This window comes from Oncorhynchus keta, chromosome 26 (assembly GCF_023373465.1).
Source record: "Oncorhynchus keta strain PuntledgeMale-10-30-2019 chromosome 26, Oket_V2, whole genome shotgun sequence".
Lineage (NCBI taxonomy): Eukaryota > Metazoa > Chordata > Actinopteri > Salmoniformes > Salmonidae > Oncorhynchus > Oncorhynchus keta.
Window position 1 is genome coordinate 2,256,856 of NC_068446.1, and position 17,460 is coordinate 2,274,315.

General features: G+C 46.5%; 1 protein-coding gene across 1 annotated transcript in view; it reads right to left on the bottom strand.

The window, feature by feature from the left end:
• The window catches only part of phactr1 (phosphatase and actin regulator 1), a 31,255-nt gene extending 15,904 nt beyond the window's left edge, over window positions 1-15,351 (bottom strand). Inside the window, exons 1-7 of the mRNA XM_052481149.1 lie at window positions 14,760-15,351; window positions 13,214-13,378; window positions 2,917-3,004; window positions 2,599-2,699; window positions 2,207-2,410; window positions 1,777-2,050; window positions 232-422 (exon numbers count right to left, since the gene is read on the bottom strand). Coding sequence (XP_052337109.1) covers window positions 232-422; window positions 1,777-2,050; window positions 2,207-2,410; window positions 2,599-2,699; window positions 2,917-3,004; window positions 13,214-13,378; window positions 14,760-15,036 — 1,300 coding nt within the window. The 5' untranslated portion in view covers window positions 15,037-15,351. The remainder of the gene's footprint in view (window positions 1-231; window positions 423-1,776; window positions 2,051-2,206; window positions 2,411-2,598; window positions 2,700-2,916; window positions 3,005-13,213; window positions 13,379-14,759) is intronic.
• Window positions 15,352-17,460: the final 2,109 nt, after the last annotated feature.

Genomic DNA, 17,460 nt, shown 5'->3' on the forward strand with positions numbered 1-17,460 from the left:
ACATGTCTCATTCACACGCCACTGTCACCTCGGTGCTTTGATTGGTCACATTCAACGCTCAAATCAGGGACGTGAACCACAGCTCTGACTGGAGGGGTCCAATGAAAGGAGAGCTCTTAAACCACATATCCCAGCAGCCAGAGGCCATTGTTACCAGGAAGCAGGGGCACCAGGCAGAGACCAAACGGCCACCACTGTCCCAAACCAATTATGTAGAAAACAAACACGTACTTGTAAAGAGTGTTTCATCTTCATCATCTTCCTCCTCTTCTTCATCATCATCTTCATCATCATCATCTTCTTCTTCATCATCCTCATCCCTGTACGAACCAGGTAGTTCTTGATAGTCTTCCTCGTTGGGGAGGTTCTCTTTGTTGTAGTCACACGCTATCATCACCGCGGGAACCGCGTGGTGCAGCGAGCTGAGGTCAGTGAGAAAGGTAAACGGTTAGCAAGAGATGGCGGGCGTTTGTGTGTCTGTCCATCCGCGTGTGTGTGTGGTGTTAGACAGGGGAGTAGTTAGGTAATGTCAGGTTGTTTCCACCATCAGTTCCTATGAAAGGTGCTATGACCTATGACCTCTGGAACTCATGTAAACGGCACCTCAGCTGAGAAAACAAGACTGAAACACTGTAGAAAAACAAGCCAGCGCTCCCTTAATTGCCACAGTAAGTGGCTCCTAAAATAACGTTGGTACCTCACTCTGCCCGGGAAGCATTGCATGACTTATACTGCCTAGACGTAACGGAGATGTAAGGGCGGGATGTAACAGACATGGTCGGCTTTAGAGGCTCACATTACCACACCTAAATCACACAGCCTGCCTCAACTAGAGATGAGAGGCACAGAGGAAACAAACTGCACACCAATCACAAATGAGCCTTGAGGCAGCGTCACAGATCACCAAGCAAGCAGCAATCGAGCAACTGCGGAGCTCCCGTAACGGAGAATAATGATCTCTGTTGTTTTTACAAACTCAGTTTAGGTGTGCCCTACATAACATTCAGACAGCAAATGAGTAAATCAAAAAAGGGCTACAAAAGGAATAGGATGTCTACATCCTATTAGGTGCTCGGGTCCATAACCACCTGCCGGCCCACCAATTAGAGTGATGGATCATGGGAGGCCAATCTGGCGCCGGCACATCAGTCACAGAGTGTGTGGGTCGATTGCAGAGTGTTCTCCACGTGTGTCATGTGTCTGTGGACAGATGGAGATGGTGTGTGTGTGTGTGGCGCTCTAAAATGGTTGGAACTGGTTAGACACCAGCCAATGATAGATTTAGATTTAGATTAAATGGTCTCTGTACTGAGATGTGATTGACCAGACGTTTCAAAATGCTGCCCAGTGCAGATGTAGGTGAGCCAGTTTTCTACAGCAGGAAAATAATCTTGCAGCAATAGGATTGTAATTTATGGACATTTTTGTAGGGGTTGATACATTTTCGTTAAGGGAAAATCATGTCAGAAGACTTTTAAAAACTCAAATACACCAAGTTTTGAATTTCCTGTTGCAGGAAAGTTCTCCTGCAAAAGTGTGATCAAATTAAGATCCTACATCTGTATTGTGGCAACTCCCAATTTAACCCTACTGATTAGAAAAAACCCATGAAAAACAAGCTCCTTAACGACCCCATCCAACTCGCTGCTGTAGTGTAGACACAGGGCAGGACCAATGGGAATAGAGTACAAGGCAGACTGGATATGTGAACCATTGAATCCATCCACATGGAGGCATATGGATACACACACACACACACTCCTCCTTAATCCTCACCTCTTGTATCGCTGCATAGTGAGGGCCAGGGTCTTGTTGAGTTCCTCGATGATGCGGCTGGGGGGGTGTAGGGGCACAGGGAGGGTCCCGTAGTGTAGGGAGTGGCCCCCCAGGGACCCCACGTGGTGGGAGGGAGGGGGGCACTTCTGAAAGGTGAGGGCCGAGGGCTCCATGCTCCCCCCCGCACCCACAGGCACACAGATCATCAGCTTCTTAGGAGGTAGAGGAGGCGACAGCTTCATGGACATACAGGGCAGCTTCACTGGCATACCGTCTAGAGGGAGAGAGAAGAGAAAAATCAGTCAGATACACAGATTGATACACCCACACAAGCGGCACGCTGGTGGGCCGGGGTACAGTAAAAACAGAAAGACAAGCAAACACATAGAATGACACAGGGATAGGCGCATAGACACAGAGGATTACAGACCTGTGATGTGGTTGGGCAGCCTGTTGAACGGTTTGGGGGGCACTGGGGGTTGGTTTTTATGTTTTATGGTGTGATGTGATGACTCTGCCCCAGCCCCTTCGCCTGGATACACCATAACCTTCTTAGTGGGTGGAGGCTGGCTGGGATTCTGGGTGTGGTCTTGTGGACACGCCCCCTCTCCAGACATCTGGAACTCAACTGTACCTGGGCATAGAATAAATCAATCGGATGATATGTTAGAACAGGGTGAATGGAAATGAACCAATAGGTGAGCGTATTGGGAGAAGGCCTGAGATTTGAGAACAACATTGACCAATCAGATGTCATGTAACAGCACAGTGAGAGACTATGAACCATTGCTTGAGTGTGTTGATAGAAGGCCTGAGACATACCTATGGCTGACCCTGCTCCATCCATCAGCTCAGCTCCATCACATGGTGATGGATCAGACCCTCCTAATGCTGGAGACCTCCCGTTCTCCATCCTTCTCCTCCTCTCCTGAGAGAGAGAGAGAGAGAGAGAGAGAGAGAGAGAGAGAGACATGTTCACATGTTCACAGTACAAATCTGGCCTGGAGTCAATCCATGTGGATGCTGTGATACCGACTGTATGACTTGACTTCGTTTCCGCCAAAAGTATTTTTGATTACACAACAAAGAACAACTACAACAGTTTTGCCAAAAGTCTCTGCGTTCTAACTTCCCTCTGACCCCTCACCTTTGTCATAGATGTCCTTCATCACTCCTCTCTTGATCAGATCCTCTCTGCTCTGCCGGGTCGACATCTTCCTCTCCAGGACTGAGGGTGCAGGATATGACATCACAACAACATTAACTGACATCATATGGTACAGGATTCTACTCTATTCTACTTCATCACCAACTTCACTGTGCTTATAACTGGCCAGCAGAATCGGCACGTTCTTTTTCTGATACATTGGTGTCTGTCTGAATCCTGTCAAATAATACTGTTAGTGTAACCACACCAGTTAGTGTAACAGTCGACATACAGTATATTGGCTGAGAGAATATGTGTGACTGTTTGAATTATGCCAAAATGTATGCCATTATTTTAACATGCCATAATAATTCTGTTCAGAAAAAAGCATAAACTGCAACGACAGCTGGGGGAGCAGCATGAGATTAGAAAGAAAGCGCCCCACTGGTGTGTGTGTGTGTGTGTGGACTACCTTGCATAACAAACCATAATGCCGTAATTCATTTTGGTAAATTTACTGCAATAAATGTACAGTTCTATATTACAGTATAGTAAAGAGCAATGCATTAAGGGAGCTCAACGGCATTCCGCTACACTGCTGTGAATTTGTACAATATAATACTGTGCACCTGTTTTACTGTATATTTACAGCAGAATACTGTGAATTATGGTGCATTGTGGGAAAATGTTGTGGATGGCGAAATAATTTCTGGCTCATGAACATATTTTGAGACGTGCCTTGTAAGAGGCTGTATTTAAGGCCCCTGTTAGTGAGAATGCTGTACCAAATGAATTGATATGTGTTAGTAGTACCTGAACACTTTAAAGTGTACAGGGGACAGATCGGCAGCGTGTCTTAAACCTTTACTGGTGTTATGCCTTGTAATCACGGCCAGTTCAGAAGCCTTTGTTTAGGCCTCTAGAAATGCAAGTGATTTAAAACACGAAATATCCATTATATGCTGTAAAATACAAATACCTAGCAGCCAACCCCATGTAATTACAGTAAAATACAAATACCTAGCAGCCAACCCCATGTAATTACAGTAAAATACAAATACCTACCAGCCAACCCCATGTAATTACAGTAAAATACAAATACCTAGCAGCCAACCCCATGTAATTACAGTAAAATACAAATACCTAGCAGCCAACCCCATGTAATTACAGTAAAATACAAATACCTAGCAGCCAACCCCATGTAATTACAGTAAAATACAAATACCTAGCAGCCAACCCCATGTAATTACAGTAAAATACAAATACCTAGCAGCCAACCCCATGTAATTACAGTAAAATACAAATACCTAGCAGCCAACCCCATGTAATTATAGTAAAATACAAATACCTAGCAGCCAACCCCATGTAATTACAGTAAAATACAAATACCTAGCAGCCAACCCCATGTAATTACAGTAAAATACAAATACCTAGCAGCCAACCCCATGTAATTACAGTAAAAACTACAAATACCTAGCAGCCAACCCCATGTAATTACAGAAAAATACAAATACCTAGCAGCCAACCCCATGTAATTACAGTAAAATACAAATACCTAGCAGCCAACCCCATGTAATTACAGTAAAATACAAATACCTAGCAGCCAACCCCATGTAATTACAGTAAAATACAAATACCTACCAGCCAACCCCATGTAATTACAGTAAAATACAAATACCTAGCAGCCAACCCCATGTAATTACAGTAAAATACAAATACCTAGCAGCCAACCCCATGTAATTACAGTAAAATACAAATACCTAGCAGCCAACCCCATGTAATTACAGTAAAATACCAATATTATGATAACAGTAGCATTTACTTTCTTACAAGTGGCTAATTTTACAGTATTGTTCTGCTTCGTTGCTCTGATACTACAGTAACTTATCGGAAGCTCATGGCAAGTTACTGTGAATATTACAGTAAAGTACTTTGCACTAGCCAGAGATGGCAAAAGATACCTTTTGATGGTACAAAAATACTTTGAAGACCAAAGTATCCTTAACTACAACAACTTTATCAGTAAAACTGTTACAGAAATGTTTTTCTTGCAATGACTGTGATAGGTTTGTTTTAGTTTAAAAGCAGTGGTTCCCAAACTGTGGGGAACTTAGTCCGGCTTTCAACTTACTCTTGAAAGTTGTAATAGTAGAATGCACGAGGTGCAATTTCAAAATGGGGTATTGCATCATCCGCTTTCCACTTGTCATGTCAGGCATAACTTGTCAGAAATGTCCAGATCAACTAGCCCAACGTTTTTAAGCCCATATATTGTGTTGTAATGTTTGAGTCACTCAAAAATGACATGAATACACATTAGACCATTTTAAGAAAATTATCTTTTACATTTTTTTAAAAAAGAAATCTCTGCACCTCATTACAAAAAGTGTAGAATGTCAGGAAATAAGCTTTAAAGCTGTAACATTTTCTCTCCGCCAACAAGAGGGGTGTGAACAGTTTGTGTCACGAACAGTGGCCACAGAAATAGACAGGTTCCCCAATGCTGGAGGGGGGCTGAGTGAAAAGGTTTGGGAACCCTTAATACACTGACAGAAATAGACAGGTTCCCCAATGCTGGAGGGGGGCTGAGTGGAAAGGTTTGGGAACCCTTAATACACTGACAGAAATAGACAGGTTCCCCAATGCTGGAGGGGGGGCTGAGTGGAAAGGTTTGGGAACCCTTAATACACTGACAGAAATAGACAGGTTCCCAATGCTGGAAGGGGGCTGAGTGAAAAGGTTTGGGAACCCTTAATACACTGACAGAAATAGACAGGTTCCCCAATGCTGGAGGGGGGCTGAGTGAAAAGGTTTGGGAACCCTTAATACACTGACAGAAATAGACAGGTTCCCCAATGCTGGAGGGGGCTGAGTGGAAAGGTTTGGGAACCCTTAATACACTGACAGAAATAGACAGGTTCCACAATGCTGGAGGGGGGCTGAGTGGAAAGGTTTGGGAACCCTGTAATACACTGACAGAAATAGACAGGTTCCCCAATGCTGGAAGGGGGGCTGAGTGAAAGGTTTGGGAACCCTTAATACACTGACAGAAATAGACAGGTTCCCCAATGCTGGAGGGGGGCTGAGTGGAAAGGTTTGGGAACCCGTAAACACTGACAGGAATAGACAGGTTCCCCAATGCTGGAGGGGGGCTGAGTGGAAAGGTTTGGGAACCCGTAATACACTGACAGAAATAGACAGGTTCCCCAATGCTGGAGGAGGGGGGCTGAGTGAAAAGGTTTGGGAACCCGTAATACACTGACAGAAATAGACAGGTTCCCCAATGCTGGAAGGGGGAGGGGGGCTGAGTGAAAGGTTTGGGAACCCGTAATACACTGACAGAAATAGACAGGTTCCCCAATGCTGGAAGGGGGGCTGAGTGGAAAGGTATGGGAACCCTTAACACACTGACGGAAATAGACAGGTTCCCCAATGCTGGAGGGGGGCTGAGTGAAAAGGTTTGGGAACCCTTAACACACTGACAGAAATAGACAGGTTCCCCAATGCTGGAGGGGGGCTGAGTGGAAAGGTTTGGGAACCCTTAACACACTGGCAGAAATAGACAGGTTCCCCAATGCTGGAGAGGGGGGCTGAGAAATGAAAATGGTTTGGGAACCCTTAACACACTGACAGAAATAGACAGGTTCCCAATGCTGGAGGGGGCTGAGTGAAAGGTTTGGGAACCCTTAACACACTGACAGAAATAGACAGGTTCCCCAATGCTGGAGGGGGGCTGAGTGGAAAGGTTTGGGAACCCTTAACACACTGACAGAAATAGACAGGTTCCCCAATGCTGAAGGGGAGGGGGCTGAGTGAAAAGGTTTGGGAACCCTTAACACACTGACAGAAATAGACAGGTTCCCCAATGCTGAAGGGGGGAGTGAAAGGGGGAACCCTTAACACACTGACAGAGGTAGACAGGTTCCCCAATGGTTTGGGAACCCTTAACACACTGACAGAAATAGACAGGTTCCCCAATGCTGGAGGGGGGCTGAGGAAAAGGTTTGGGAACCCTTAACACACTGACAGAAATAGACAGGTTCCCCAATGCTGAAGGGGGAGGGGGCTGAGTGAAAAGGTTTGGGAACCCTTAACACACTGACAGAAATAGACAGGTTCCCCAATGCTGAAGGGGGGCTGAGTGAAAGGTTTGGGAACCCTTAACACACTGACAGAAGTAGACAGGTTCCCCAATGCTGGAGGGGGGCTGAGTGAAAAGGTTTGGGAACCCTAACACACTGACAGAAATAGACAGGTTCCCCAATGCTGGAGGGGGGGGGGCTGAGTGAAAAGGTTTGGGAACCCTTAACACACTGACAGAAATAGACAGGTTCCCCAATGCTGGAGGGGGGGGGCTGAGTGAAAAGGTTTTGGGAACCCTTAACACACTGACAGAAATAGACAGGTTCCCCAATGCTGGAGGGGGCTGAGTGGAAAGGTTTGGGAACCCTTAACACACTGACAGAAATAGACAGGTTCCCAATGCTGGAGGGGGCTGAGTGAAAAGGTTTGGGAACCCTTAATACACTGACAGAAATAGACAGGTTCCCCAATGCTGGAGGGGGGGAGTGAAAGGTTTGGGAACCCTTAATACACTGACAGAAATAGACAGGTTCCCCAATGCTGGAGGGGGGCTGAGTGAAAAGGTTTGGGAACCCTTAATACACTGACAGAAATAGACAGGTTCCCCAATGCTGGAGGGGGGGCTGAGTGAAAGGTTTGGGAACCCTTAATACACTGACAGAAATAGACAGGTTCCCCAATGCTGGAGGGGGGCTGAGTGGAAAGGTTTGGGAACCCTTAATACACTGACAGAAATAGACAGGTTCCCCAATGCTGGAGGGGGGCTGAGGGAAAGGTTTGGGAACCCTTAATACACTGACAGAAATAGACAGGTTCCCCAATGCTGGAGGGGGCTGAGTGGAAAGGTTTGGGAACCCTTAATACACTGACAGAAATAGACAGGTTCCCAATGCTGGAGGGGGGGGCTGAGTGGAAAGGTTTGGGAACCCTTAATACACTGACAGAAATAGACAGGTTCCCCAATGCTGGAGGGGGGGGGCTGAGGGAAAGGTTTGGGAACCCTTAATACACTGACAGAAATAGACAGGTTCCCCAATGCTGGAGGGGGGCTGAGTGAAAGGTTTGGGAACCCTTAATACACTGACAGAAATAGACAGGTTCCCCAATGCTGGAGGGGCTGAGTGAAAAGGTTTGGGAACCCTTATACACTGACAGAAATAGACAGGTTCCCCAATGCTGGAGGGGGCTGAGTGAAAAGGTTTGGGAACCCTTAACACACTGACAGAAATAGACAGGTTCCCCAATGCTGGAAGGGGGGCTGAGTGAAAGGTTTGGGAACCCTTAATACACTGACAGACATAGGACATAGACAGGTTCCCCAATGCTGGAGGGGGGGCTGAGTGAAAGGTTTGGGAACCCTTAGTACACTGGCAGAAATAGACAGGTTCCCCAATGCTGGAAGGGGGGCTGAGTGAAAAGGTTTGGGAACCCTTAACACACTGACAGAAATAGACAGGTTCCCCAATGCTGGAGGGGCTGAGTGGAAAGGTTTGGGAACCCTTAATACACTGACAGAAATAGACAGGTTCCCAATGCTGGAGGGGGGCTGAGTGAAAAGGTTTGGGAACCCTTAACACACTGACAGAAATAGACAGGTTCCCCAATGCTGGAGGGGGGCTGAGGGAAAGGTTTGGGAACCCTTAATACACTGACAGAAATAGACAGGTTCACCAATGCTGGAGGGGGCTGAGTGAAAGGTTTGGGAAACCTTAATACACTGACAGAAATAGACAGGTTCCCCAATGCTGGAGGGGGGGCTGAGTGGAAAGGTTTGGGAAACCTTAATACACTGACAGAAATAGACAGGTTCCCCAATGCTGGAGGGGGGCTGAGTGGAAAGGTTTGGGAACCCTTAATACACTGACAGAAATAGACAGGTTCCCAATGCTGGAGGGGGGCTGAGTGGAAAGGTTTGGGAACCCTTAATACACTGACAGAAATAGACAGGTTCCCCAATGCTGGAGGGGGGCTGAGTGGAAAGGTTTGGGAACCCTTAATACACTGACAGAAATAGACAGGTTCCCCAATGCTGGAGGGGGGCTGAGTGGAAAGGTTTGGGAACCCTTAATACACTGACAGAAATAGACAGGTTCCCCAATGCTGGAGGGGGCTGAGTGAAAGGTTTGGGAACCCTTAATACACTGACAGAAATAGACAGGTTCCCCAATGCTGGAGGGGGCTGAGTGAAAAGGTTTGGGAACCCTTAATACACTGACAGAAATAGACAGGTTCCCCAATGCTGGAGGGGGCTGAGTGAAAAGGTTGGGGAACCCTTAATACACTGACAGAAATAGACAGGTTCCCCAATGCTGGAGGGGGGCTGAGTGAAAGGTTTGGGAACCCTTAACACACTGACAGAAATAGACAGGTTCCCCCAATGCTGGAAGGGGGCTAAGTGGAAAGGTTTGGGAACCCTTAATACACTGACAGACATAGGACATAGACAGGTTCCCCAATGCTGGAGGGGGCTGAGTGAAAAGGTTTGGGAACCCTTAGTACACTGGCAGAAATAGACAGGTTCCCCAATGCTGGAAGGGGGCTGAGTGAAAAGGTTTGGGAACCCTTAACACACTGACAGAAATAGACAGGTTCCCCAATGCTGGAGGGGGGCTGAGTGGAAAGGTTTGGGAACCCTTAATACACTGGCAGAAATAGACAGGTTCCCAATGCTGGAGGGGGGCTGAGTGAAAAGGTTTGGGAACCCTTAATACACTGACAGAAATAGACAGGTTCCCCAATGCTGGAGGGGGGGGGGGGTTGAGTGGAAAGGTTTGGGAACCCTTAATACACTGACAGAAATAGACAGGTTCCCCAATGCTGGAAGGGGGCTGAGTGAAAAGGTTTGGGAACCCTTAATACACTGACAGAAATAGACAGGTTCCCCAATGCTGGAAGGGGGCTGAGTGAAAGGTTTGGGAACCCTGAATACACTGACAGAAATAGACAGGTTCCCCAATGCTGGAAGGGGAGGGGGCTGAGTGGAAAGGTTTGGGAACCCTTAACACACTGACAGAAATAGACAGGTTCCCCAATGCTGGAGGGGGGCTGAGTGAAAAGGTTTGGGAACCCTTAATACACTGACAGAAGTAGACAGGTTCCCCAATGCTGGAGGGGGCTGAGTGAAAAGGTTTGGGAACCCTTAATACACTGACAGAAATAGACAGGTTCCCAATGCTGGAGGGGGGCTGAGTGGAAAGGTTTGGGAACCCTTAATACACTGACAGAAATAGACAGGTTCCCCAATGCTGGAGGGGGCTGAGTGGAAAGGTTTGGGAACCCTTAATACACTGACAGAAATAGACAGGTTCCCCAATGCTGGAGGGGGGCTGAGTGAAAAGGTTTGGGAACCCTTAATACACTGACAGAAATAGACAGGTTCCCCAATGCTGGAGGGGGGGCTGAGTGAAAAGGTTTGGGAACCCTAATACACTGACAGAAATAGACAGGTTCCCCAATGCTGGAGGGGGGCTGAGTGAAAAGGTTTGGGAACCCTTAACACACTGACAGAAATAGACAGGTTCCCCAATGCTGGAAGGGGGGCTAAGTGGAAAGGTTTGGGAACCCTTAATACACTGACAGACATAGGAATAGACAGGTTCCCCAATGCTGGAGGGGGCTGAGTGAAAAGGTTTGGGAACCCTTAGTACACTGGCAGAAATAGACAGGTTCCCCAATGCTGGAAGGGGGGCTGAGTGAAAAGGTTTGGGAACCCTTAACACACTGACAGAAATAGACAGGTTCCCCAATGCTGGAGGGGGGGCTGAGTGGAAAGGTTTGGGAACCCTTAATACACTGGCAGAAATAGACAGGTTCCCCAATGCTGGAGGGGGGCTGAGTGAAAGGTTTGGGAACCCTTAATACACTGACAGAAATAGACAGGTTCCCCAATGCTGGAGGGGGGTGGGGGGCTGAGTGGAAAGGTTTGGGAACCCTTAATACACTGACAGAAATAGACAGGTTCCCCAATGCTGGAGGGGGGGGCTGAGTGAAAAGGTTTGGGAACCCTTAATACACTGACAGAAATAGACAGGTTCCCCAATGCTGGAAGGGGGCTGAGTGAAAGGTTTGGGAACCCTGTAATACACTGACAGAAATAGACAGGTTCCCCAATGCTGGAGGGGGGGGGGGCTGAGTGAAAGGTTTGGGAACCCTTAACACACTGACAGAAATAGACAGGTTCCCCAATGCTGGAGGGGGGCTGACCCTTAATACACTGACAGAAATAGACAGGTTCCCCAATGCTGGAGAGGGGGCTGAGTGAAAAGGTTTGGGAACCCTTAATACACTGACAGAAATAGACAGGTTCCCCAATGCTGGAGGGGGGCTGAGTGAAAAGGTTTGGGAACCCTTAATACACTGACAGAAATAGACAGGTTCCCCAATGCTGGAGGGGGGCTGAGTGGAAAAGGTTTGGGAACCCTTAATACACTGACAGAAATAGACAGGTTCCCCAATGCTGGAGGGGGGCTGAGTGGAAAGGTTTGGGAACCCGTAATACACTGACAGAAATAGACAGGTTCCCCAATGCTGGAGGGGGGGGGGGGGGGCTGAGTGAAAAGGTTTGGGAACCCTTAATACACTGACAGAAATAGACAGGTTCCCCAATGCTGGAAGGGGAGGGGGGCTGAGTGAAAAGGTTTGGGAACCCTTAACACACTGACTGTAAGTCACTCTGGGCGTCTGCTAAATGACCAAAATGTAAATGTAAAAACAAATTAGCACTTGCAAAGCACACTGCTGTCCACCTTCAAACTGTTTTGATTTTGATCAATTTTGGCCTTGTTTGGCACTAGCTGCCTGCACTGTAAATCTAACAGTTTACAAACCACTGTGCTTCCAGTAATGCAATGTAAATTATACAAATAGAGCACGTTGCTGTCGTCAGGTGTTACAGTAATATGCTGGAAATGTGTGTTTCAGTTAAGGTCCTGTAAATCTACAGTAATTTACTGGTTTCTGTGCTGCCAGTAATCTACTATAAATTTACAGTAACCTACTGGCTACTGTGTTGCCAGTAATTTATATCATTATATTAGATATCTTATTTAATTTTGGAGCATTATTCAATTCAAGTGACATTGTTAGCTAGAACTCCAGTATCTGCCATCAAACTGAATCTGCAGGGAATCTTCCGTCAACACTTTCACAGCTGTTCTCTACATTTTTGATGAACAAGAATGATCTTGTGTAAATGTTCTGTAGCAGTATTTGGTATTTTTTTTATTTCAAATCATTTACAAAAAGGCTTAAGGGGACAATTATGCTTGGGTCTGTCTGGTCTTGCCGATGTCTAACACACACACACACACACACACACACACACACACACACACACACACACACACACACACACACACACACACACACACACACACACACAATAACACACACTGTAATAATACCACTGTTTAAACTTTAAAGAAGAGCCTGGACATAGCTCCAGTCTCCTGTGTTATCGTTGGCCCCACTGATCCGGTTGGCGATAATATACAGCTGCAGCTGACCTACAGCATTCATGCTGATCCCCTGTTACATAACCATAATATAACTATCATACACCATGCACCTGGCTCTGATGCTTCATGGTACCCATGTGCTACAACTGCTGATCCCCTGTTACATAATATAACCATTAACCAGTACAGCACCTAGCTGCCCATCATATACTGTAGCATATAGCCACCTAGCACTGCCTTCTGCCTCGTGCCTCATAGTACCTACATTTGTCAACATAATGGAGTCGTACTGTTCCTGCTAGGGGGTGAGCTGGTGAGACCGTGATCTATTCCACAACTGAAGGTTGTAGCTTTAGGACATAAGAGTGCGGCTACTGTGGGGCAGGGGGAGTGCTTAAGGGGCAAGCAGAGAGGTAGAATACAAGGGATAAATCTAAGTGGGTAGATCTTAGGGCGGTAGATTTTAGGGTTAGGGGAGAGGTAGAAAGCAAGGCCTAGGGCTTCGGGGTTAGGGTTTAGGGAACGTGCCAAACTCATTCCACGGGGGGCAGAGTGTCTGCATGTTTTCGCTCCTCCCTTAGACTTGATTGGTGAATTAAGGTCACTGATTAGGAAGGAACTCCCCTCACCTGGTTGTCTAGGTCTTAACTGAAAGGAAAAAACAAAAACCAGAAAACACTAGGCCCTCCATGGAATGAGTTTGATCCTCCTGGTTTAGGGCTTAGGGTTAAAGGTTAGATATGGTTCTCACCAGAAGATGTCTGCTTGAACTTCTCGCTCTTCTTCTTCCTCCATTTCCACGGCTTGAAGAGACGCCCCAGGGTGGCAAACTTGCTCCGCCTCCGAATGGGAGGGGTGTGTGTGCCAGGGACCAGCGAATCAGATCGCATCGCCGCTATTCGCTCCACCTCCTCAACTGGAAGAGAGGAGAAGAGGAGAGAAGAGGAGAGAAACCAGTCACATAATCGATAAAACAATACGATTCAAAGTATGTGGAACTCAGAGGAGCAATTAAAATAATTATTCTAATTAATACATAAAGACACCATGGAATTAGACATCATTACACAAGAAATTATGAAGAGGGAATGTTTACAGATGAGGTTTACATTTTTTTCTCAATATGATGTACATACACAGCCCAGTTTGGTGCCATTCAAACTTCTCAATCTCTCTCTATTTTTTTTTTTACATTTCTCTTCACTCATCTCTCCATCTCTCTCTCCCTGAGCTATGATGATCTCTGCTGTGTAAGGGAGACGTCAGACTGTTCTAAAGTAAATACAGTTGAGTCCTTACTCAATTTTTCCATCTCTAAACTCCACTCACCTCTAAACTCCCAACAGGCTGGAATTTTTGTTTCTTGTTCAAATTCAAATAAAAATACTGTCTGTCTCGCTCTTACACACACACACACACACACACACACACACACACACACACACACACACACACACACACACACACACACACACACACACACACACACACACACACACACACACACACACACACACACACACAGCTCACCTCTTAGTCTGCACAAGCAGTAAGAGTGTGTAAGTGAGTCTTATATAATAATAATAATAATATATGCCATTTAGCAGACGCTTTTATCCAAAGCGACTTACAGTCATGTGTGCATACATTCTACGTATGGGTGGTCCCGGGAATCGAACCCACTACCCTGGCGTTACAAGCGCCATGCTCTACCAACTGAGCACTGCCCCCTGACCTCACATTCACACCACATCATGATGAAGGTGTGAGTGTTCTTAGTGATATGTGCACATTGAGGGAATTTGGTCATACTGTGTATAATAGGAGAGAACGACAAAACTACTCAACTTATTTCAGTTGACTAGCATGTCTGTTATCTTGGTGAATCAATGGGCCCTGTGTTTGTATAGCCTACAAAGTACAATCTCAGTGAACTATTCAAAGTGGTGCTGTCTGTTACTGAAGAGTAACAGCATACATGTGAAGCCCAGCAGAAGTATAAACAGACTATTAAAATGCTATAGCCTACCTCCAATAACGTATCAAAAACAACCAATACACTCATACAGCCACGTAAATATTCTGACTCCGAGTTGTGCTATTAGGATTGGGAAAAGTCTCAGCAGCCCCGTCCATCAAGAAAAACTGCCCGCGACGGGGCATATGTTTTTACAGGTAGCGTGCAGGGCAAGGGAGCGGTCGATTTAGAGGAGCGGCGCCAGCATGAAATGGAGATCAAAACATCTCCCTCTTGCTGCTGCTGCGAAAACCTCAACACTATTCTCCCCCCCACTCACCGTCCTGAGGGTCAGCGCCACGGCAGTTGCTGCATATGTGCTTGATCTCCTTCCCGATCTGACAGTGGATTATGAAAGGCATGTTGTTGTTGTTGTTTGCCACGGGTTGCTGCGGTAGCTGCTGCTTGCCACTGTCGTTGGACTTCATCCGAGGCAGGCAAAATGCTCTCCTCTTCCGCGGCTTCTCCTCGGTAAGGGCTGGGAGTGGGAAGGCAGCGTCGTTACTAGATCCAGAGGAGTACCAGGGGCGCATACCGGCGTTTGCAGGACCCGCCATGGTTAGGCAATGAACGGCTGTGGGGTGGACCCGCTGATCCGGATTCCCTCTAGCTCTCAGAGATGGAGGCAGGGGAGTTTGAAACGGTCTCTTCCTTCTGCTCTAGCGCAGCAGACCTAAGATAGTCGCTGTCCAATTCGGCCAAACCTTTTGCGCACGGGGGCCAACGACGTCAGAGTTAGGTTAGGGCTGCGAGATTTGTCCATCTGTATTATCGGTAGCTACATGGCTATGTTTTGTTCATATCCAGTAAATCAATGTTATTTTCCATTTCTTTACGGGTCCAATCCATAGAGATCCTATTAAATGACTTATTTAGTTTGTATTCCTTAAATTACTAATATAGTTTTAAATGAATTATTTCGTATTCTAATTCATAATTGTATGGTCCAATCCCGGTTTATGAATCCTCTACGTCATGACATTTGAAACGGCCTCTCAACAGTATGGGCGTGCTGACGGTCTATTTAATCTCCACCCACTACGGATAACTGACTTTATTCTGTTGCTACAGCCTACACACAATACTTAATAGGAACATCACTATGAACACAAAAAGCCCTGATATTAAATCAAATCTGAACAACAGTGGAGGTATACCTATAAAGCCATCAAAATAACATATATATATATACTATAGGCCTACACCCAATCTTTCACTGCACAAACACATACTGTAGGCCTATTCACTACACTAGTGCAGGGGCCTGAACTGCCAAAGAAGCAGATTTTCCATTTCCAGTGTTTATCCAGATTCCTCTACTCCTAAACACACACACACACACACACACACACACACACACACACACACACACACACACACACACACACACACACACACACACACACACACACACACACACACACACACACACACACACACAAATAGCTTTACAGCCCAGTAGGGAGCTAGAAAGACTATACTGCCAAGCTAATGAGATTGTGTGTGTGTGTGCGTTTGCTAATGTAAATCTCAAAACCCTCCTCCAGGCATGTCGCCTTCCCAGCATGCAGTACTGCTATCACAGCTCCACACTTACAGTGGAGTGGGGATTATCACTGCTCAGTGGGGGGGTGGGGGTGCATTCTGTCTGGCTACATCACCACCTGGTATGGAAACTAGGGTGAGTCCCGGATTGTGTGGGACAGTACCGCAATTTGGCCCTTTGTCCCTCAACCAAACAATCACAGTAGCTGGGGTACAAAGGAGCAAAAACATAAATACCAATATGGGGATGAGGTTGTTGGGTGGGCTGTGTACACGTGCAGTGACCGGTAAGCTGCTCTGACAGCTGATGCTTAAAGTTAGTGAGGGAGATATAAGTCTCCAGCTTCAGTGATTTTTGGCAGCAGAGAACTGGAAGGAAAGGCAGCCAAAGGAGGTGTTGGCTTTGGGGATGACCAGTGAAATATACCTGCTGGGGCGCGTGCTACGGGTGGGTGTTGCTATGGAGACCAGTGAGCTGAGAATGCGGGGCTTTACCTAGCAAAGACTTATAGATGACGTGGAGCCAGTGGGTTTGGCGACAAATATGTAGCGAGGGTCAGCCAACAAGGGCATACAGGTCGCAGTGGTGGGTAGTATTTCGGGATTTGGTGACAAAACAGAAAGGAACTGTGATAGACTACATCCAATGAGCTGAGTAGAGTGTTGGAGTCCATTTTGTAAATGACATCACCGAAGTCAAAGATCAGTAGGATAGTCAGTTTTATGAGGGTATGTTTGGCAGCATGAGTGAAGGAGGCTTTGTTGAGAAATAGATGGCCGATTCTATATTTAATTTTGGATTGGAGATGCTTAATGTGAGTCTGGAAGGAGAGTTTACAGTCTAACCAGACACCTAGGTATTTGCAGTTGTCCACATATTCTCAGTCAGAACCGTCCAGGGTAGTGATGCTAGTCGGGCGGGCGGGTGAGGGCAGCGATCGGTTGAAAAACATGCATTTAGTTTTACTAGCATTTAAGAGCAGTTGGAGGCCACGGAAGAAGTGTTGTATGGCATTGAAGCTCGTTTGGAGGTTTGTTAACACAGTGTCCAAAGAAGGGCCAGATGTATAAAGAATGGTGTCATCTGCATAGAGGTGGATCAGAGAATCACCAGCAGCAAGTGCGACATCATTGATGTATACAGAGAAAAGAGTAGACCCGAGAATTGAACCCTGTGGCACCCCCATAGAGTCTGCCAGAGGTCCAAACAACAGGCCCTCAGATTTGACACACTGAACTCTGTCTGAGAAGTAGATGGTGAATCAGGCGAGGCAGTCATTTGAGCATTGAGTCTGCCGATAAGAATGCAGTGATTGACAGAGTCGAAAGCCTTGGCCAGGTTGATGAAGATGGCTGCACACTACTGTCTTTTATCGATGGTGGTTATGATATCGTTTCGGACCTTGAGCATGGCTGAGGTGCACCCATGATCAGCT